Source organism: Phoca vitulina, unplaced genomic scaffold (assembly GCF_004348235.1).
Source record: "Phoca vitulina isolate PV1807 unplaced genomic scaffold, GSC_HSeal_1.0 scaffold14, whole genome shotgun sequence".
In the NCBI taxonomy this organism is placed as follows: domain Eukaryota; kingdom Metazoa; phylum Chordata; class Mammalia; order Carnivora; family Phocidae; genus Phoca; species Phoca vitulina.
The window spans coordinates 36352428-36376788 of NW_022589717.1; the positions used below are offsets into that span (position 1 = coordinate 36352428).

A 24361-nucleotide genomic window follows, 5' to 3' on the forward strand; every position below is an offset into this window, starting at 1 on the left:
ATTAGTAGCAGTGTAATAAAAGGCATCAGACACCCAAACGAATAACCACTGCAGTCAGCTATAAACTTAGCATCTGAAATTTCTAGTGGTCACAAAATAAAAAGAAAAAAAAAATTGGACTTTACACCGTCTGAGAAAGTGTTCATGTAGAAAATGACATAATGTCTCATAAAAGCTGATTATAAGTTAACAGAGGTTAACTTCTTCTTAGAACAGATTTCTAAAGAAATTGCATGAAATATATAGACAAATTAGATAGTATAAGGCTTTTATTAGAATTCCATGAGCTAAAAATTTTAAACTGCTTAGAATAGTGACTGGCTCATACTCAGACACACTCATGTATGCACACACACAACACATATGTTTGTGTGCATATGGACACACATATATTTTTGGAAAACAAAAACACATTTTTTCTTAAACATATCTTCAAAAGTAAGAACTTGATATTGTGACTCAAACATGAAGCAACTTGCAGCAATAATTAGCCAATATATCTTGTTTTTTAATTAAGAGAAAATAATGTTTGTGTGTACACAGTTTTGAGGAACACGTATTTAACATAGTCCTTGAAACAGTCTTTGTTAACTATAAAGTATTAAAAGCCTTAGCAGGCCAATGACAAGTTCTGAAATAAATTCAGATTTGTCTCTTATAATTGCTTAAACTATTTACATCATGTTGATTAAAGTGAATTTCCTATTGCTTTTGATTTGCTTTTAGACACAATAAGCACCAGACTTGGCACTCTGTTACAAAAATGTAAAATGTGATATTCTCAATCTGCTACGTTCCCATTCTATAACAATAAGGTCACATGTAGGGGCGCCTGGGTGGCTCAATCGGCTAAGCATCTGCCTTTGGCTCCGTTCATGATCCTGGGGTCATGGGATCAAGTCCCTCCTAGGGCTTCCTGCTCAGTGGGGTGCCTGCTTCTCCCTCTCTCTCTGCCCCTCCCCCCCTGCTCATGCTCTCTCTCTCTCTCTCCTCTCTCTCGCTCTTTCAAAAATAAATAAATAAAATCTTAAAAAAAAATAAATTCACATGTAGTGAGATTAAAGGGATGACTAATTCTAGAACTGAATTCATTTTCCCCAAAGTATTTTAAATATATCTTAGTTCTTGTACAATTTCATGATAAAGAACCCAGATATCTGTGTTATGCACATAGTAAGAGTTTTGATGTAAAAATATTAATTAGAAAATTAGAAACTAATAATAAGTTTTATAAAAGAATTTCAGTTTAATCATGGAAGCCTTGTGATCTTAAGTTAGAAAGTATCCTGACGGTTCCAAGATGAGTTCACTGGACACTGCATATCCACTTTGTTGACTGAGTCATCCTGTCGAATAGGACTGGTTTGCACTGGCCAATTCAACTTTAGCCTGAGGTTTCTCTAAGTGTTTTTTCTCCTGGAATATTTTTTTCTTCTCTTTGACTTAATTGTGAATGTAGTACCTGCTCAAAAAATTAACCTCTTTATTTTGCTTGCATTAATGGAAAAGGAATGGCAGTTTCTGCCTAAAATGACATCCTAAACTTTAGATTTTGTTCTTACTATTGTAAGGTATTGTCACTTACTAGTCTATGTTTTCCTAAAATTCTCAATAGATACACTTCTAATTGTTGGAATTTACTTACGTGTTTTTAAAATCTAATTCACATGAACTAAGTGAAACATAGTGCTTTTAATATGATAAACTAAGAGTCAGTTCAATAGTTTATTTAAAGAGGAAAATATAATGAAACCAGAAAAATGTCTCCAGTCATCCAGTTTTTTTTTTCCCCTAAATTAACTAACATGCTTCTTACGTTGTTCCATTAAAACACCTGCTTGTAATCTCACCTGATTTTAAATCTCTAATCTTCCAGAAACTTAGTATCTTCTCCATGGAGATATTGTCATTACTGTTTTAAATGCCCGTAAAGAAGCTTGAGAACCAAAATTCTTTCTCATCACGCGAGAAGGGGAAATGAAAGCATGAAGACTGAGTAAAGGAAGCAAAAATGTGCCCCACCACTACAAATAAAGATTAGGAATTTATAATTATCACTCATATTATCCTAACACGTACTGTCTTCTCTATTTGAAACATCACTCCTACCTCGGGGAGCAGGATCACTGCTTAACAACTGTTACAATAGGGAAACAAATGCTGGAGAATCTTAGAAAGGAATCAAGTGGTCTGTTCTCCTCTAGTCCTGTCTCTCCTCCCTCTTCTTCTCTCCCCCCTCCACCCCTGTGCCATAAAGGCTGTACTAAAAAGAGAGAACAACTGCCCGTCTCCCTTCCGTTGTCAGCTCTGAAGACGGGCAGAACTAACAACAGACAGCCCTGATACTCCAGCAGCTGCAATTACTGGCACGGAGAAAAGGGAATGGGGTCAAAGATGCTCAGCAGAGAAGTGACAGGGAGAGAGAAAAAAACAAAAAACAAAAAACTAGGCCAAGTAGCAGCAGTGTAGCCATCCGTGGCTGTGGTAAGAATGAACACGGGCACTGAAACGTGAAAGCATTTTCAGCGGAAGCCTCCTGATCTCACAGTGACTCCGCACGCGTGTAACCTTTAATTATTGCTCACTCTTGAAAATAAAATGTGGTGAGGCATGACTTGGAGAACACTATGTAAGAACACTTTCATATATAGTTTTTAAATTCTTTTTTTCCTAACATTCCCTATGAAACTTATCTTTCTTCCCATACTCTCCAAGAAGAAGCAGCCAGGATAATTATCAGATTTGAATGAAACTCTGAGATCTTATGTTCTAGGGGCATTTTTTTCAAACTCGAGGATAAAAGGTTTGGATGGGAATCAAAAATGGAATTTAGCTTCACAGAAAAGTGGTAGAATATATAAGATACAAGAGCAAACAAATAGTTGCCACATCTGTTAATAAAAATGTAAGCAATTTCTAAATATATCTGAACTTCAAAATATCTTGCTACTAAATAGAAATCTAAGGTATCTAGCTTGAAACTCTTTCTTGAATGGGCCCAAATCTAGCTTATGGCACTATCACCTTTACCCATTTTCATAATTTTTATCCATTGTTCAGTGTATTTAAGAAAAATTTAAAGCTAATAATCGTTGACCCAAAATAATAACAATAATGATAATCAGAACAAATATTTATTGAGCCCTCGTTCTGTGCTGGACACTATGCGAAGTATTTTACATCATTGGATCCATTAAAATGTTATTTCTTTGAATGTCTCAATTGATTGAGTTAATTTCTTAACAGTTTAATCTAAAAAAGCAAAATAAAGCAAGCATGTGTTAAAAATATAAGAGGCTTTCATGGACTATAGACTCTGAGAAGCAAACTGAGGGTTCTAGAGGGGAGGGGGGTGGGGAATGGGTTAGCCTGGTGATGGGTATTAAGGAGGGCACGTATCGAATGGAGCACTGGGTGTTTTACACAAACAATGAATCATGGAACACTACATCAAAAACTAATGATGTAATGCATGGTGATTAACATAACATAATAAAATAAAATATAAGAGGCTAATCACATAGTCTGGGTAAAATAATACTATTCCAAAGATACATCGAGGAGCAGAACAACCACTCTTTTAAGTATCACATAAAATATTTTCATATTAGGCTCTGTAGCCAGAGTTGCTGATCTGGCCAACATCCTACGAACCGTATTTGTATCAGTATGAAGTACAGATTGTTCAGGGGGCCACAAAAGCATTAAGTTGACTGTAGATTATCTTCTATCTATTACCATAATAGAATCTTTCCAGTGTCAGCTTTGCCGTAATTTAATGGTTACAAATTAATAGGCATAAGCAGCCTAAGGTGTAATTTTAGTCCTTGACTATTTTAATATGATTATTTATTATGAAAAATAATACTTTATGAATGCACTGGGTTTCTTCTTAGAAGTTCAAGTAGGCTGATGAACCATGTAACACTACTTTTGGGAAATGCAATTATGCCAAATACTCTTCAAAAGATGGATAAAGGGAGATAATTCAACCTCACATGGAATGCTCATGTTAATTGTGTTCCACCAGCATGCTGTAGTGAGTTTTCACAATACACGTTCTGTCTTGAGATTAAATACAAGCCTGTTTGTCTTATAAACTATGCTGGGAATTAGAATTTTGGTTAATTCTACCCCCCCCCCAGCCAATAAAAAACATGGTCAAATATCCACTATATGTTAACAATAAAACCTAGCAAAAAAATGCTTATTGTGATCTCTCTAAATAATGAATATGTAGAGAATTTTTATCTTTGCAGAAACATGGCATGTAAATCACTCTTAATTTGACTTCTTCCATTCATGCAGTTCCAGGCCATCTTTAGTCTGGTTCTACCCAACAGTTTGTTCTCACTATGTATTGTATATTCCCAGCAAGCATTTTTATGATGATATATTACACAAAGTTCATGAAACCTACCATGTACTCTATGATGATTCCCTGAGTTTGACATACTTTTAAGTGTCTGGCTATGGAAGTATCGTGATAGCCACCAAATATCAACTCAAATGTCATCACCTCAATAAAGAAAGGTTACGCTATGCAGCTCAGTTGGAATTTATTTTTTCTGTGTCTGAGCTCCTATTACACCTGGCTTATAATGTCTAGTGCAGCAATTATTTTATTTCCCCATGCTTCTTCTACTTGCACTAAACTATAGCCTTTCTGAAAGTAGAGAACTGTTAACCGCATGTTAGCAACACGTTTGTTTTTGTGTTTGTTTTTACTTCAGTAAATGTTTAATAAGTGAAAGCATGAATGAACAAACCTATGGTTCCCTATAGATTTTTTGTTTTCCTTAAAATGAAACCTCTTATTCACTGTAAATTTTGTAAATGTCCGTTTTTTAATAGACAATTAAGAAACGAGTAGCTAAGTTTGAAGTAATGCTGACATTCGTGCACATGGGAAGGTAACCAGCTTCACACATATTTAAGTTATAGCCATTGTAAAAAGTATTTAAATTAAATTTAGTTCAGTTGCCATGGAAATATGGATGGAATTAAAAGGCAGATAAAAAGGAAATTACAAATTGAAGCAAAATACTAAGTACATGGCAGGTTCTTCCTAAATAACTTCTGAACGAATGGCAGTTCAATGTTTCTTTAATACATGCGATTGCTGGCTCCCAAGCTATATACAAAATTAACTCTAATAAATAATGATGCCAAAGTGCTTTCCGCAGGGTGGTAAAGCTGACACTGGTACTAACAATGTCTAATGATTCCTATTTTTCCAAATCTCACCAAGTCCTGTAATTATGAAGCTTTTTAACTTTTGGTATTCTAGTGCATGCAAAATGACATTTCTCTCTGGTTATATGTTTCCTTGACGCCTGATGAGGATTGGCATCTTTTCATAATATATACTGCTGCTTTGTTTTTTCTCATCTCTGAAAGTTCTTTTTAAAACTATACTGTAGTTTTCTTTTGGGTTGTTTCATTAACATCTGTCTGTCTATCTGCCTATCTGCCTATCTGTCTATGATACTAAATTCTTATCAGTTATTTGTATTGACAATATCTTGAGGTAAATTTTTATGATTAGAACTTCTTAATTTTAACATAATCACACTGTTTCCTCCAATGTTTACTGTGCTTTTGAAATACACCCCTAAAATTACACTTTAATATTAACATTAGTATAATTGTAATTTGTACAATATTGGTTGTAATATATATAGATAGTATGAATGTATATGTATACATATATACATATATATACAGCCTTTAGTTAAATTTCATTACAATAATTAAATTGAAAAAGAGATCATTTTTTGTTTATTCTATAGTACTCTCAGTCATCTGAGTCCAAACTGTCTCTAGAAACATATTTTAACGTCCTATTAAAAAACGTTCGAAGAAAATTAAGAAAAAAATATGTTTGAGATAAAAACAGAAATATTTTATTCATTAATAATTTATTTTCTATTAAAATTTCATTATTGATAGAATGTTTCTAAAAATTTTATTATTGTTTACACCAGAGTTTAGTTTAAAGATATATATTAGATAGATAGATCAATTTAGGGCAAAGATATTTGTATTGACGCACAAGTTTACTGCATGAAATAGAAAATCGCTTTTTAAGAAATTTCATATTTAATAACATTTCATATGCAACACAAGTAAGGAAATGTGCACTAAGTTGAAAAGCAAAGCAAATAAAGAGGCAGAACAATAATAAAACAGACCCACTTTTTCTGGCATATTCATCTCATAATCAGAATTCAGATATCTGGACAAATAGAGGACAACAGGACACACAAATGTGTAATCTGGGCTCTGCAGACAGTTGATAAAAATGTGTGACATAAATTAGATTTTATAAAACTTTAAGAAGGTAACTCATTGCAGCCCCTCACCCCAGAGCCTGTGCATTTGAAGGGCACATTTGTTTTAGTAATGCCTCACACATTTACACTGTTTTCCAACTAAATTCCTATATAAGAGAATTCTAAGAAAATCACAAAGTGATGATAATTCTAACTTCTTTCTGAAACTAAGTGCACAATTATTTTTCAAAGGGTTCACCAAGTTTAAGGCCTCTGGAATTATAGATTTTTAAAGTAATTTCTAACATTCTTACCCAAGCACCACCAACAAAATATTAATATGTAGATTTTCTAAGAGTGTCATCGAGATTTTATACTCAGCACTGTCACTGTATAGAAGCTTATTTAGTCTGCATGCCTGAAGTAATATGAATAAGGTGTCATCATTGTGTGCCTAATTTATCATCAAATAAATTAGGCAAGTTGGCATTGTGTAATACGAGATGAGATGAGAATATTCCAGTGAAGGTATATAATGCCTTGCAGACAAAATGCGTGCAATAAATCAAACTAAGAAAGCTTTGAGTCTTATTTTGTTTTGTAGGCAAAAGAGATGCCTGATTGCTTAGGATTGCTGTAAACCTGTCAATCTGATGACATTCAGATCACATAGCATCTTGTTAGATAACAAGTCTCTACTATTGTGCAAAAATGGCAATGTGTTAGACAGATCTATTTAATGACATTGAAAAGGGTGTTATTTTAAAAATACAGCCTTCAGATATGGAAATCACGAGGCAGATAATTTCAGTGTGTTCTGGGTCAACAGATGAAAAGATTTATGGAACAGTTACTCTACAGGATGTGACAATGTCATTGGCCAAATTGAGACCATGAATATTAGAATTTATGATAAATAATAAAAGCTCATAAAATAATAAATGCTTATCAAGCACAGTTAACCTTGACATGCGTCCGATTATCCTAAGTGCATTTTATTTCACACTAAGCTTACTGATATATAATGGTCTGTGACAATATTAAATAAATAGGTTGGGAGACTTTTCAAAAGAAATATGAATTGTTCACTCTGCTTTAAATGTATTCAGTGTAGCTTCTGTATTGAATAATATTCAGTGAATGTTAAATTAAAAAATGACTTTTCATTTATTGATTTATTTCATTTTTCCTGAAATATTTGTTTTTATTTGATTCTTTTTAATTCAAGCACTTAGCTTATAACAATCAGGATTAAATTTCACCCTGGTTATCATATGCACACCTTATCTTTAACTATGGACTTTTCTTACTCCTAATTATTCTACCTATCTCATATTGGTTGAGTGTAGAAATTATAATTAATTGATGACCACTGCATTTGCCTTCACCTGTACCTGTTTACAGACTATGCTCATCTATTTATATTATCTTTCTAGCCTCTATAAACATTAATAAGATTCTGCTTAAATGATCTCATTAAATCTATACAACTGCCCCGGGGTGCCTGGGTGGCTCAGTCAGTTAAACCAACTCTTGATTTCGGTTTAGGTCATGATCTCAGGTTCCTGGGAACTAGTCCACATCAGCTCTGTGCTCAGCTGGGAGTCCGCTTGAGGATTCTCTCTCTCCCTCTCCTTTTGCCCCTCCCCCACTCACATGCACACTCTTTTTCTCAAATAAATAAATATTTAAAACAAAACAAAACAAAATCTATACAACTGCCCTTTTGAAATAGGTATTTTCCATTCTTTAAAAATAGGAAGTAGAGGGGCTCCTGGCTGGTTCAGTCAGTAGAGCATGGACTCTCAATCTCAGGGTCTTGAGTTCAAGTCCTATGTTGGGTATGGAGTCCACTTAAAATTTAAAAAAAATAATAATAATAAAGTAATAAAAATAGGAAGTAAATGAAGACTAGAGAGTTAATTAATTTTTCTATATTATCAGAATATGCTCTATTTTCAAAGTATGCAATACCATACTCAAACTGTTTATATGTAAAAAGACCATGTTTTAATCTATTTTAAGATCCTTTCCTCTACTTGTTTTCAGTTTCTTATCTTTTCATTTTTTTAATAAGTTTTTATTTAAATTCTACATAATTAACGTACAGTGTACTCTTAGTTTCAGGTGTAGGCAATCTGTCTGTGACATCTGTTGTCCCATTGATCACCGGGGTTGATTCGGCTGATCTGACTGGCTAGGCACCTGGCCCTTTCCTCCCTCTCTGCTACATGCATGTCCTACCTAAGCTGCACACTCAGTGGAAAAAGATGGCCTTATTAATAGAGGAGGACTATTCTTCGGTCAAGGGTATAGGAGTAGCTGCACTCCCCTGCTAGAACCTCCGAACAAGTTCTCCAAGTCCCTTTCCTCTACTTCCAAAATAGGCACACGCTTCTTAAGCATTTACAGATCTTTTGAAATATTTGGGTACAGATGGCTACATTTTATCATATTTCTAACGTCTGTGTACTGTTAATTACAGTCATTGTATTTTTTGTAATATTATTAACTTACATTAGCATTATATATTTATATAACTTGTTCATTCAAATAATCTTGTTGTAGGCTTAACAATTTAAAATATTGTTTTAGAGAATCTTATAATTAATTTCATAATTGTCAACCAATATTAATTTATTGAAGTTAATTCTAAAATAAGGATGGTTGTAATGCCCCAATATTTCCAAATATAATGCTGACAGTGACAATGATAAAAAGTAAAGTTGTATATTCTATTATAATATATTCAGACATTCTATTCCAATATTTACAAGAAGCTAGATTAATCATATTCTTTACTAAAATCCTAGCAAGGTGTGCTATAATCTGTGCTCAGTGCTTAATGCAGCCAGTAGCTTAAAAGCTTTCAATAACAGCCTACATTCACACTGCTTTCCATTTACCTTAATCCTGAAGATGAATTATTATCATCTGGGAATTGAACTCCTCTTGGGAACGGAAATGTATTAAGTGCTTATGCCACTTGCAAGCCGTTTTCAAATGAATAACATTTGCCTCTGCCTAAAACCCTCTCATATATTTCATATCATCTCCTACTCCCTGTTACAATCCCCTATGGCCCATTTCCACTCTTCTTTACATTTAAATCCTCCCTGTATATCACCCCATTAAATCTTAGTTATCAAACCCTATTCCTAATGTCCCTGTAGATGAGATTACGTTGAAGCACTTTTTTGTAGTTCAATTTGTCACATGAGAAAACTTCCAGTGAGGTTTGTTGACAAAGTTGGGCACTGTAACTCAAGGTTTTCCAATTCAAAGATTAGGTTACAAGCAAAACATAAACTCCTTAGCCATATGATGCTTTGCATGAATTGTTCACTCAACGGTATCATCCTGCTGGGAAATGTAGTATAAGGAAAAAAATGTGATTGATACTACTATGACTGCTCTATTATGTAGAAAATAACGGATGATTGCTCTGAAGCTGTAGCTAAACAAAGTAAGACTGTGTTGTGTCATTTAGTCCAAAAATTGTCTTTCCCCATGTTTACTGTTGTCTATATGGAATTCAATACCTCTCTTCTCTGCACCTTTCAAAAAAGAAAACAGAAGAAGAGCACATTACAGAGAATTTAAAAAATGTAATAGGAATATAAATTGACTAATGTAAAGGGAAATAAAGTGTAGCTTTTGCTTTCATTCTGTGACAAAAGTGGACTCTGGTGACAAGATATTATTTAAAATATCTTGAGAGCTTGTTTGGAGGTTCTAGCAGGGGAGCACAGCTACTCGTATACCCTTGAACGAAGAACGGTCCTCCTCTATCGGGGAAGGTCGTCCTCTTCGACCGAGCTCGCAGCTTCAGGAGGGACGCACATGGAGCGGTGAGGGAGGAAGGGGACACCCGCCTAGCCAGCCAGATCAGCCGAATCAACCCTGGCGATCAATGGGGTGACAGATGTCGCAGCCAGATCGCCCTCACATCCTTATTTAAAATATCTTAATAGCTACATTAAAGGAAAAAAATGTATCTCTAATCGCTTGGGTCAAGTTGTTTTAATGTAAAATGAAATAGTGATTTTTATATTTGGATATGTAATTATATAGATGTCCATATATACTCATCTCTCTCTCTCTCCCTCTTATCTCTACATTTATCTCAATATCTGTATCGATCTCTATTTGTCTCTATATATCATTCATCTTAGAAACTCTAATTTCTAACAATTACTAGATTCTCCAGAGATTTAAAAAATAACTTTTGTCAATGTTTCTAGCAAGGAATAAATAATTATTTTCAGAAAATAAGCATAAATTAGAGGAAGAGCAACTTTACGTCTAGAACTATGGAGAGTGCTTTATAATATCTACACAGAAATCCCTTAGTGAGTTAATATTCATTCCAGATCATTACAGGTAAAGAAATTAAAGCTCAGAGAGGTTATGTAATAGCTCCAAATCATAGAACTATTATGTGGTAGAACAATGACTCTAACTCATGTCTAATGGCAAAGTTCACACTCTTCTACTATAGCAATCTGCTTTTTTGGATACATGTTGTATCCCATCACTACTGAAAGGAAAAATGACCTGTGAATTTATTTTTGGTGAATGCAGACAAGTCAGTAATTTTTTAATAGGTGCAAATAAGAAGAGTAAAGTCATTACTGATGGCTCTGTGACTGTTTCCTTTGACTATTTTTGAAAATATCTATCTATCCAAACGCATATTGGTGTTTGTGCATGGAATTACTAGAAGAGAACCCAGAGCAATCCTTAAGAGGTAGGCTACATAAGGCCATAGCTTTCTTTAATGTGATCTCTACTTGATTTTGGTTTTGTTTCTGTTGTACAGGATTCTGACAGTTTATTAAGTACTAGGAAACCCACCAAGGAAAACTGTCTGCTACCGCATAGACATTCTTACATTTCAATTTCTTCTTTTCTGTAGCTCCTAATATTCTGCTAAGTTTACTCATTTAGTATTATTCAGATTTTAATTATGAGCATACAATTCTAAATATGGATGTGTTCATATCAACAACTATATATATATATATATATATATATACACACATATACATATATATGATATGTTCTCAATAACCAGTGTAGCAAGTTTATGAAAACAGACTTAACAAAAATTAAAGGTGATTATTTAAATGAGAGGTAAATTTGTTATGCCAAAGAATCTGGATTTGCATGCCTATAAAAGAGTAGAATATAAACATGAATTAGTAATGCTTGAGACTTTGGGGTTACAGCTAAAATCCATTAATTTCATTGCCAAGATCAATGTCATGAAACATTGCTGTTTGTTTTCATATAAGAGTTTTATATTTTCAGGCCTTATGTTTAAGTCTTTAATCCATATTGAGTTGATTTTTATGTATGGTGTAAGATCAGGGTCCAGTTTCATCCTTTTACATGTGGATATTCAGTTTCCCAGAACCATTTTTTGAAAAGACTATCCTTTCTTCAATGTATATTCTGATGCTCTTGTTGAAGATCAGTTAACTGTACATTCATGGACTTATATCTGGGCTCTCTGTTCTATTCAATTTGTCTGTCTATCTGTCTTTATACAAGTACCTTATTGTTTTATTTACTATAGCCTTATATACATTATTTGAAATCAGGAAGTATGATGCTTTAAGATTTGTTCTTTCTCAAGACCACTTTGACTATTCTGGATATTTTATTGTTCTATATGAATTCTAGGTCTTTTTTACTATTTCCATAGAAATAGAAATTTCCAAAAAAATCCAAAAAAATTCTATTTTCATTGTGTTTTTGGTGGAAATAACATTGAATCATAGATTGCTTTGGATAGTATGAGCATTTTTAACAATATTTGTTCTTCTAAACCATGAGCATGAAATGTCTTTCCATTTATTTGTATCTTTAATTTCTTTCATTAATGTATAAGAGTTTTCAGTGTACAAGTCTTTCACCTCCTTGGTGAAGTTTATTCCCAAGTACTTTATTCTGTTTGATGCTATTCTAAGTGGGATTGCTTTCTTAATTGCCTTTCAGATATCTCATTTTAATTTATAGAAACACAACAGATTTTTGTATGTTGATTTTGTACACTGAAACTTTACTGAATATGTTTATTAGCTTTAACAGTTTGTTTGTGGAGACTTTGTAGGTCTTTTTATTTATACATTCATGTCATCTGCAAACAGACTATTTTACTTCTTCCTTTCTGATTTGAATGCTTTTTTTTTTATTTTTACTTTTTCTTGCCTAATTGTTATGGCTAGGGCTTTCAGGGATATGTTGAATTGAAATGGTGAGACTGGGCATTTTTGTCTTGTTCCTGATCTGGGAAGAAAAGACTTCCATTTTTTACCATTGAGTATGATGGGCTTGTTATATATGACCTTTATTATGTTGAGGTACATTCTTTCCATGTGTAGTTTGTGGAGCATTTTTATCATGAAAGAGTGTGTCAAATATTTTTCTTCATCTATTGGATGATCAAGAGGTTTTTACTCTCATTCTTTTTTTTTAATGTGCCAACCACATTTATTGATCTGCACAGTTTGAACCATTCTTGTATTCCAGGGATGAATCCCACATGATCATGGTGCATGATCTCATTAGTGTGCTATGACAGTCAGTTTGTTAATATTTTGTTGAGGAGTTCTGTATCCATGTTCACCAGGGATATTGGCCTATAATTTTATCAAAAGCACAGGGAACAAAAGCAAAAATAGACAAGTTGGACTATATCAAACTAAAAAGTTTCTGCACAGGAAAAGACACAATCAAGAGAGTGTAAAGTCAACCTATGGAATGTGAGAAAATATTTTCAACTCATATGTCTGATAAGTGTTTAATTTCAAATATATACAAGGAACTTCAATAACTAAATTAAAAAAAGAACAACCTAATTTAAAAAAAAAAATGGGCAAAGGACTTGAATAGACATTTCCCCAAAAGAAGATATACAAATGGCCAGTAGGTATATGAAAGGTGTTCTACATCACTAAGCATCAGAAATGCAAATCAAAGCTGCAAAGAGATACTACCTCACACCTGTCGGGATGGTTATATTATAACAAAAGATAAAAGCATTGGCAGGATGTGGAATAATTGGAACTTTGTGCCCTGTTGGCATTGATGAAAAATGGTGCAGTCACCGTGAAAAACATAGAGGCTCCTCAGAAAATAAAAATGGAACCATCATACGATCCAGTAACCCAATTTCTGGGAATATATCCAAAAGAACTGAAATCATGATCACAGATATCTGCACTCAGACATTCACCGCAGCATCATTCACAATAGCCAACATATGGAAATAATTCAAATATCTATTGACAAATGAATGGGTAAAGAAAACATTGTGTATACATACAGTGGAATATTATTTCACCTTAAAAGGAAGGAAATCCTACCATTTGTGACAACATAAACGGACCTGAAAGACATTATGCTAATTGAAGCAAGCCAGTCACAGAAACACAAAGACTATAAAGTTGCACTTATATGAGTTATCTAAAAGAGTCAAAATCATAGAAACAAAATACAATGGTGGTTGTGAGGTTATGTGGAGGAGGGAAAAATGAAGAGTTGTTCAATGGGTATAAAGTTACAGTTATACAAAATGAATAAGTTCTGGAGATCTATTATACAACCTAGTGCCCATAGTTAACAATAAAATGTCATGCACTTAAAAACTTAAGAGGGTAGAATTTATGCTGTGCTCTTACCAAAATAAATGAATTAATTAAGTTAAAAAATGAAATCTGTTAGTTTCCTCTCTTTTTTTTTTTAATTTTTTTTTTTTTATTTATATATTTGACAGAGAGAGACACAGCGAGAGAGGGAACACAAGCACGGGGAGTGGGAGAGGGAGAAGCAGGCTTCCCGCGGAGCAAGGAGCCCGATGCGGGGCTCGATCCCAGGACCCTGGGATCATGACCTGAGCTGAAGGCAGACGCTTAACGACTGAGCCACCCAGGCGCCCCTCCTCTCTTTTTTTTAAAGATTTTATTTATTTGAGAGAGAGAGAGAGAATGAGAAGGGGGGGAAAGAAGAGGGAGAAGGAGAAGCAGACTCCCGCTGAGCAGGGAGCCCCAATGTGGGGCTCGATCCCAGGACCCTGGGATCATGACCTGAGCTGAAGGCAGATCCTTAATTGACTGAGCCACCCAGGCACCCCCTGGGTTTTCTCCTTTTATCCTTGAAAATGTTACATAATTTAAATACATAAGGAACATCTATAAATAATTTATACCCAGACTTAGGAACAAAACACTCCAAATCTTTCACTTGTATTATTTCTTATAAGATGACTTTGAAAGTTCTATAAATATAGATGTAGGAAGGCCTGCTTTGCTAAAACTTATTAAAAAAAAAAATGTTATTTCTGATTTTAATAGCATGTTAACATAAATCTCAAAAATTATTAAAAATGTATTATTTTGACCTAAGTGCTTAAAGTAATAAGTAAAATAAAATAAAAACATGATCTCAGAAACTGTTTATAATTAAACAAACACATTCATATGACTAAATTTATGAATAAAATTATATTAAATCTTCCTCTAAAATTGTCCTTAAATTTACATGCTGGTAAATAGTAAGTGATTCACTCATTAAAGGAACTCTGGCTAGATGTTTTAATGCTGTAACTGGGGAAATGAAAAGTACTTTACCAACATTAAAAGAAAATCAGAATAGAGAGTTGAAATTAAAATCTGTGTCACAAATGTCATCATAAAGGACAAAGAAAACCAAAGTATCCAATTACTTGTCACCTAAAATTATTTTTTAACAGAAAGTGAATTGCATATTGGTATTTAGCAGAAATATATAAAAGGAGTAGACAAATTATGGTGGACCTTATCCAGGTCATTAAATCCATCTTTCTTTTCTGTTTTTCTACCTTAAGAATTTTCTTTTTAAATATTTGCTTGTAATGATCGTTGTCCTAGCCAGACCAAATATAGACAAAGATACACTGGTAGTCAGGACTTAGATAAGGTCCTTCTTTCCCATTGGCTCCACTAATATCCACATGTACTCATTGATTTAAAGAGAAATAAGATTCTAAGACAATGCTTTAACGTTGTTCAAAAACTTGGTTCAGAGAAATAAGCATGCCAAACTAGAGAGCCCTCCAAATATCAGGGCCCTTCAACAAATTAGATTAATAAGACTTGTGAATGGATATAACAAATCAGACTGAAGAACAAGGACAATAGTCATTCCAAGTACATCCAGACCCAATCCTAAAACAACCATACTGTGGCATATACAGACTGGGAGAAGAAAGTGACTGTGGGGTTTCCCATAGAGAGCTCATTGGACACAGGCTACAAGAAGACTTTGAGTTCCAAGCAATTCAGCTGTAACTAAAAATCCATCTGTAGCCTCCTTACCCTATCCATATCTCTTTCACTAAGTAATATCTTTTTAAAAAAGAATGGTATATTTTTTTTCTTATTACTTCATGATACAACCAGGTAACATGCACGTACAGCAATGGCAAAGGATTTCTAGCCCTGAATGGAGAAAACTGACCAGGGATTGATGTCGGAGCCAGGGCAGTGAGGGTCTTAGGGTGGCAGTCACCAGTGCCTACCGCAGAGAAGCCCTGCGGTACAGCTCGTGGGCCACCGACTGCAAGGCAACTGACAGAAAAAGAAAGATATTAATTTATTACACCTATAGGATGCCTCTTTGCTGTATCTTGGGATCTTGAAATCCCCATGTCGTTTGGAAAAGGGATTTTGCAGGGAATTTAAATTCCTGTACGGGTGAATGGGAAGACAGGACCTGAAACATAGTAGGCACACTTGCAAAGGAGACAAAATCATTCTAGTGTTGTATTAAAAATTTCACAAGGTTGTTTAATTCTTAAATCTGATTTTAATACTTTAAGATTCTTAGCTTTCCTATGCATGAAACTGTTTTTTGTTTTTTTTTAAACACATTGTTCATTTTGCAGAGTTTTCTGGTGCTTTTGCTTTTTGAAAAAAAAGCCTAATTGTAAAGTCGAGTACAACGTGTGCACGTGTGTGCACTGTGCATGTAAGTGTTCAATACATACGGGTCTTTCTAGCAGAATCTTCCACAAAAAGAGAAGAGATGTCTTCATCCACTCCTGCTTCATTCTTTGCCATACAAGTGTATGCTCCTGTATCTTCATAGCGCACATTGCTTATATGAACCTCACTGCCGTTTGCTGAAAACAGAAGGCAAATGCAACTTGTAAACTACGATTTCAGTTTTGGTACAGTGCTTTCCGATTACACAGTCAAGCAGTTCTCTTAGCTTGTCCTAATTAAACTATTTTCCTTTCTACTTCCGTGCTTTGGAGGCATGCCAAATTACTCCAAAAGCATTCAAGTGTTTCATAAACTGTGTTGTCATTCTATTACAGAGAGCCCAAAACTCTATGTCAAATGCACACGCTTCGTATTTTATCTTTATTTCCTATTTCCCACATTTCATTAAGTATTTCATATTGATAACTCTAATTCCATTTGTATACTTATTTTTAGTATTCAGAATCCACTTTGCCCTAAGCTTTACAGAATTTTAAAATAATAGCAATATGGTTTATATATAGGAGAATATGCTAAAAAGACTTTTCATAAAGAAATTCAGTGAGCTACATCACGCGAGTATAGTACGATTGCCACTTATCAGGTACATTACTGAACCAGTATTATATCTGGAATTAGAAGGTAAGGAAATTATTAGGTAAGGAAAACAGAAAGATAATAACACATGATTTGTCTGCAAGATTTGTCTTTTGCCAGAAATACACATAAATAATATTATAATATGGAAATTGATAAGTTAATGTATAATAACCAAAGGATTGAGGGAATAATTAGCTCAACTTTTAAATCTTGGTAAAATAATTTCTTAAGCTAAACCCTGAATAACTAGTTGCTTTCCCCAATGTGGATACCAGGGTATAATTAACCACCAACTATATGTTGGAAATATACCGTGTGCTTTTATATGTATTATTTCTTAATTGTCCTAAATAATACGTAATTATCAGAAGCAGAATCAGAGACTCATAAAATGATCTTATGAAAATCATCAATTCAAAAGATAAGGGCTGGACACCTATCAGACTCTAAAATTCAGTGTTTGTTGTACTCATTTGTTTAGGTTTCTTTTTTTTTCTCTTTTACTTCACTTTCATTCTTTCTTTAAGCGATTCTGTGTGTGTTTGTTCCATATTATCCAATCACAAGGACACTATGCGCCATGTGCGACAGAAAGTAATATGACTATTTAAGACAGATAAGGGACAAAATAATCCATAGCCCTGTTTGGGGAAAGAAGATAGAAAACTAATGGGAAAAAGAGCATGGGAATGAGCCAGTGGCTCTCAAGGGATGTGAATGGGATCTGGAAAGGCGGTGAGTGTTTGGGGAGGAATAACCAATCGGATAACCTGAACCTTTTTCTCACTTTACAGATGGTAATGCATATCTCCATTCCCCCATCCATTGTTGAGAATCACTACTCCAAAACGGAGGTTGGCCATTTTTGGGGGGGTGGTGTTTTGTTTTGTTTTCCTGTTAAAGGCTGGGTAAACATTTTATGCTTTGTGGGCCATACAGTATCTGTGACAGCTACTCACCTCTGTCATAGCAGCATGAAAGCAGCACGAGCAATATTCTAAAACGTGAGTGTGGCTATGTTCTAAAAACAAAAACAAAGCCCCCCAAATAGCTTTATTTACCAAATAGGCAGCTTCCCAGGTTTGGCCTGTGGACCTTAGTTTGCAGACCCCTGCTCTAAAAGATAAGGAGTGAACGATGTATTTAAGCCTGCATCAGCTTCTTGTTTTGCATGAAATATGGCTCTCTCCAAAGAACATTCTTTCTCTCAAGACCCACACACTTAACAACCTAAATTCTCTAGATTTTTTTGAAATATCAAAGTCAATTTATTCCTTTTTCAAATGTTCTCTTCTCAATATTGTTATATGTTCTCCTAACCTTTATACTCTGTCTTCCTCCTTCTCTACATAATCTACCATTTCTAGATGTGTTCAACTCCATTGCCAGAACTAGCAATTCCCTCGTCCATTTATCATTCTAACACATGTCTTACTAACTGCCAAAACTAGAATAAGCTGACATATCTCTGCACTTAGTGTCTCTGCATCTAGTTTTTGAGTACATTAAGAGATGACCGCATAAGCAAATTTACGAATTTTCAAATTCAGAGTTTTCAGTTTGCAGGATGTTCAGTGCTACTTGGTATTCACTTCACTTGATCTTTACAGATACATGCCTTTCATTTCCTGCTCCGTTTTTAGTTCAAATCTTTACTCTGTTTGATGTTTCCCATCCTAACTTCTCACCCCAAGCAAGCGACCTTGTTTTTAAATCATGAAGTGCATACATGTAATTAGCAAATAAACCCAAGTCATTTTGCAGTATATATGCTTATTAAATCATCACATTTTATACCTTAAACTTACACAATACTCTGTCAATTATATTTCAATCAAAGCTGGGAAAACAAGGAAAGCCAACTTCCTATATCCATCTACATCTTCACATTTATTTACTTCTCAAAGGAAACTCTCTGTTTCTTTCTAAGGAAAATCCCTTTTCTTTCTGATTTCTACAATTATTTGGTCATCCTTCCCCACCTCCATTATCTGCACATCTTTTTCTTTTCTAGTATTTCTTCAAATTGATGTATTGTCTAAGAAGAAAAAAATATCTTCATTAGTCCTAATCCTTTCCATCAACAGCAACTACCTTTTCTTTTGTCCTCCTTTCAAAATCTGGAGAGATTTTTATACTTTCTTACCTCCTTCTCATTTCTAAAACCACTGAAGACTGATGGCTATGAATACTGTTTTTTCTAAATGTCAAAAGGCCAAACTAATCACCTGACCCATGAATACATTTCAGTGACTTTCCTTGACCTTTCTATGCATTTGGCATTGTTGAACTCTTTCCCATACTTCGTTTTCTTTTCTTCTGTAGGATCACCTTGTTCTCTTGTTTGTTGCTGATTTTTAGTCTCCTCGTGTTATTTATCTTGACTTGCCTTCCAGTTAAACATTTTTGCTCTTCTAGGATTTTACTACCTCTCATTAACATATCATCCCATCCATTGATGTATTCAGTCCGTGCCTAGACTTGGACTGCACATGTAAATGCTAACTAAGCATTTGTTGAGTAAATGGATAATGAAACAACTATAGTATTTGGTAACATGTCATCACATGGAATTTAACACGCCTATGCACCCAGATTTATCTCTTAGGTCCTGCTTCCTACTCACTTTTCATTTGTCACATTCTCTCAAAACTGCAGCTTTTTTCTCACTTTTAAAAAATGATAATAGCTACCTTACAAAGGCCCCCACTCTTTCACTATTGAATCTGGAGTGTAACCAACCCCCCAAATGTGCCTTTCTGTATATTCCTAGAAGCAAAGATATAATATGCTCATCTAATATGGTTTACTGCTATTAAATGGGTAAGAGATGACAAAATCAGAAACTAATTAGAACTTTCTTCACTTTAATTTCTGTTAATCAGATCAATCCTTTTCTATGATTATAGGCACTAAAGATGTAATCAGTAGATGTAAACATGTAAATTTTGGGGGTTTACTTCTATTAATATAGAGATTTGTAGGATCTAGGTTGTAAATGTCACAATTACTTTCATATGACATTTTTTACTTGCAAAAATAAGTTAGTAAATATGTCAAAAGATTTATTTAAAAACATATATTGGAACATTCACTGTTAAAGTGGAACAAGAAGTGAAGTCTATGCTTGTACAAATAATGCAAAAATGGAAATGCATTCGCTTCTAGCATGAATTGAAGGAATTTAAAGTATACAATAAAGAATATAATGTCATGCAACAGATACTCCAGTAGAACAACTTGTCATGTTCTACTCTTGACAGTGGAAATAAGATTTATACATTTTTAAACTTACTAGTATAATCAACATATATGCAACTGCTTTTGCATTATTTAGATTATTTGACATTACAAATTTTTTTTGCTTTCTACTTACCACATATTCATTATTATTATAATCTGTATAATAATTAAATATATTTACATATTAGACTGTTAAAACTTAGAATATTTTATATATTAAAATTCAATAATAACATTCATACCTTTTAAACAATGTAAGTGTGAAACATATTTAGTAACATTTTTTCTTGTCTCTTCATTTGCAAGGTATGCTACAAAATATTCACTAAGGAATTTCTATCCTATTGACACTCTCTATGAAGTATGATTTAAACATTTAAATGATCCCTTCAGAATGTATTCTATGAAGAAATCCACCTATTCTGTTCAGCAAATCTGTTATAATTCATAGGACAAGTATTTAAAAGATACATAATATAATATTTTACTTATTGCCAAAATAATGATATAATTAATTATGACAAGACTGTTATTTAAAAACTAAAAATACTAATGGATTCTATTTCAAATATAATGTCTTAAGAACAATTATATTTTTTTCATATGCATGACATTTTGTTGCCATCAGCTAGTTTGTTTTTTTTTTTTTAAATCATGTAAACTTTGTTATAAATTTTAGTATAAAGTTTCTACATGGTCATTTAAGAGGAAAAAATGCAAATAAAATGCACCTTGAAGTGTGAGTTGTTTGGACAGCTTTGGTGTAATATCAATTCCATTCTTGAGCCAGCCAAGCTGAGGGTTTGGTATCCCCTCTGCATGGCACCTGAGACTTGCAGTTACCCCAGGTTCTCGAGCCTGACTCTCTGGATACACCCGGATTACTGGAGGGACTACAAGAAGAAATGGGGAAAAAATTGAATTAGTAAGCCATATTCTTTGATTTTCCAAAAATTGCAATATGAGAAAATTGCCAATTATATATTTTAATGATACATATTTCTATAGATCTTAGTTTCCAAATATCATCATCTGCAAAAATGTGCCAGTTTTCCTTACATAAAAGTTATTCTGAGACTATGCCAGGAAAAATACAAGCTGAGTCTGGGATATCCCGTTTTGGTAATAAAAGAAGTTTTCAAAGGATGATAGAAACATCAAAAAAAAAAAAAAATACAAAAGCTAACTTAAAGGGACTCTTATTTGCCAAATATGAGAAAATTTGAGCATTAAAATAATTAGCAATTATAAAGAAAATAAGGAATTAAATAAGACTTAAAGAATTCAGTTATATAAATAAGTAAATGAATATAAAAATGAGAAAGAATGAAAATCTTTTCCTTACCACAGCATGTTTAAAAAATCAGGATAACAATTACATTTACAGAAGTATCCAAAAAATAAAATATTTAGAAATAAATTTCACCAAGGAGGTGCAAGATTTTTACACTGAACACTGCAAAATGAGTTGAAAGAATTTAAAGAAAAACTAACTACATGAAAAGTCATGTGTTTATGAATTGAAATAATTAATTAGTAGGATAGTAAGAATTGGTAAGAATTATCAGTAAGATGACCATACTCCAAAAAAATTGATCTATAGATACAATGTAATCCCTATCAAAATTCCAACTGCATTTTTTTTCTTTTTGCAGAAATGGAAGAGCTAATCCTCGGATTTATCTAGAATCACAAGGGACCCCCAAATAGCTAAAACAACATTGAAAAAGAATAACACTGGAGGTCTCATACCTCTCAATTTCCAAATATACTACAAAGTATGTGTATAGTATATATACAAATATATATACATATATATACATATAGTATACACACACACACACATATAGTAACCAAAACAATGTGATACTGGCATAAGAAAAAAATTTAAGCCTATGAAATAGAGTTGGCAATGCAGAAATAAAACTATTAATCTTTGGTTAATTGATTTTCAACATAGATGCCAAGAAATAGTCTTTTCAAGAACTGATGCTGAAACAACTGGATATCCATATGAAATGAATGAACTTGAACCCCTACCTCACAAAATATATATAAAAATTAGCTCAAAATTAATAAAAGACCTAAATGTAGGAGCTAAAATAATAAAGCACTTAGAAGAAAACAAGGGTAAATCTTCCTGACCTTGTATTTTACCATGGTTTCTTAAATGTGACCCCAAAACACAAGCAACAAAAGAAAAATCAATAAATTGAACCTCATTAAAATTAAAATTTGAGGTGCGTCAAAGGACACTATCAACAAAGTGTAAATACAACTCACAGAATAAAACAATATTTGCAAATTATATCTGATAACATACTAGTATCCAGAATATATAATGAGCTATTATAACCCAGCAACAAAAGGCAAACCACTCCTTTTGCATAGCAAAGGAAACTGTCAACATAATGAAAAGGAAGCCTACAGAATGGGAGAAACTCTTTGTAAACCAAATTATCTGATAAATGGTTAATATCTAAAATATACAATGAACTCATACACTTTAATAGAAAAAAGCAATTAAAACATGGGCAAAGTACCTAAATATACATTTTCCAAGGAAACTGCAACCTCAGAAAAGATCTAATACTGGGACCACCTGGCTAAACTGTTCTCCAATTCTTTAGTTGTCTCATTTCTCTACTTATTATCTCATATCTCTATTGTTCTGTTCTTGTCACATAAGGTAATAAATGTTTGTTGTTTTAAGCCACTAAGTTTTAGGATAATTTATTGTTTGCTAGTATATATAGTTAAGTTTCTTGGTAGAAGAGGTTTCATCTTATTTGATCATTATATCCCTTTGCATAGTTGAGTGATAAAAGTATTGTAGAGCATGAAGCGTTCCTCAAAATGCGTATTACAGCCGTACTACATATCTTTTATTCACGCTCACACTTTAGCATTTGTTATTTAGAATGACCATGAGAACATATGTACCCTGCATTTGCCTTAGTAAGAATACGACTTGGTAAATAAGGAGAAAACACCCTGGCTCTCAGGGCAAGAATTTTCTGCTGGAGCTATCTTAGCAAAAGACAATGGACAGAAATGTTCACCTGGACCATCTTGCTCTTTGGTTAACTAATATACTTTGAACTGCGTGATTTCTTTTATTTTCACCCAATGGAATGCCTGTCAAAGATGCAAGGTCAACGACCAGACTGAGACTCTCTTTAGGCTCTCAACTCTAGCCCAAAGTTAATTTCACCACTGTTCTTTCTAGCGACTAGAGTGGCCATTGTATATACAAATTAAATTGACTAACAAATAAACATCAGCCTTCTAGATTTACTGAAGTTATAAAAGCAATTCAAACCAAGAGACTAGTTGAAGCCACAATCAGGACTACAGATACGCTTATCATCCTACTGGCCCTTTCATTTTGGCTATACAGTAAAGATCTTAAACTAGACTCATATCAGCTCTAACATGGAGACAAAGGGAAGGAAGGGGTACTCAGAAATGCCCAGTAATCCTTTCAAATCGAAGCCGGGTCTTGACTTTGTGAATTGCCTTTCATAGTTTCTGGAGGAGAAAAATAATAAACTTCCAAAGTTCTGGGCACCAGATTTTTGCTGCATACTTTCATCCTCTCCTAAATATAATTCAAAACAAACGCGCTATACACAAACATCCACAACAATAATGGGAGCGAAACCAGGCTCTGATTTCTTTTAGCCTTGATGACTACTTAAATGGTGCCTTTTGAAATGTCAAATATGTTTTCAAAAATAGTCCTCATAAAATTTCTGCACATACTTTCTTGGTAACATAGAGCACATATTTAGGCTTTTGGTATATATCTAAAAGCACACAGTATTTTTTGTACCTTTTTATTATATTGGAGGTTCAAGTAAATAACTTTTTAAGGAGATACGATAATATACTTCCAGCAAAACCACATTACCATAAGATCTGGAGTAAAGAGACTTTTTTCAAATACTCAGACCTAATCTCTAATCTCTTAACAACTCAGGAGTTAGGAGATGAGCTTTTTAAAAAGACTTACATAGAGTGCCAAAATGGAAAACTACTCTCTCAATAAACATTTAAGAGAAGAAAATGTATCTTGACACAAAACTTGTAGCCAAAGCAAGGACCAATGTTTCATGCAACATTCTTTGGAATAGCAAAAAATTGAGATGACCTAAATATATTGAAAATTAGTTTGAAATGAAGCACATCAATCAACTCAATGATAACAAT

The 24361-nt window shown here is 33.5% G+C and overlaps 1 protein-coding gene across 4 annotated transcripts in view; it reads right to left on the reverse strand.

The window, feature by feature from the left end:
* FSTL5 (follistatin like 5) overlaps positions 1–24361 on the reverse strand; it is a 726034-nt gene that overhangs the window by 122838 nt on the left and 578835 nt on the right. For all 4 annotated transcript variants that reach the window (XM_032413109.1, XM_032413108.1, XM_032413107.1 and 1 more), the window contains exons 9-10: positions 20881–21042; positions 16309–16443 (exon numbers count right to left, since the gene is read on the reverse strand). In XM_032413109.1, the coding sequence (XP_032269000.1) occupies positions 16309–16443; positions 20881–21042 (297 nt within the window). The remainder of the gene's footprint in view (positions 1–16308; positions 16444–20880; positions 21043–24361) is intronic.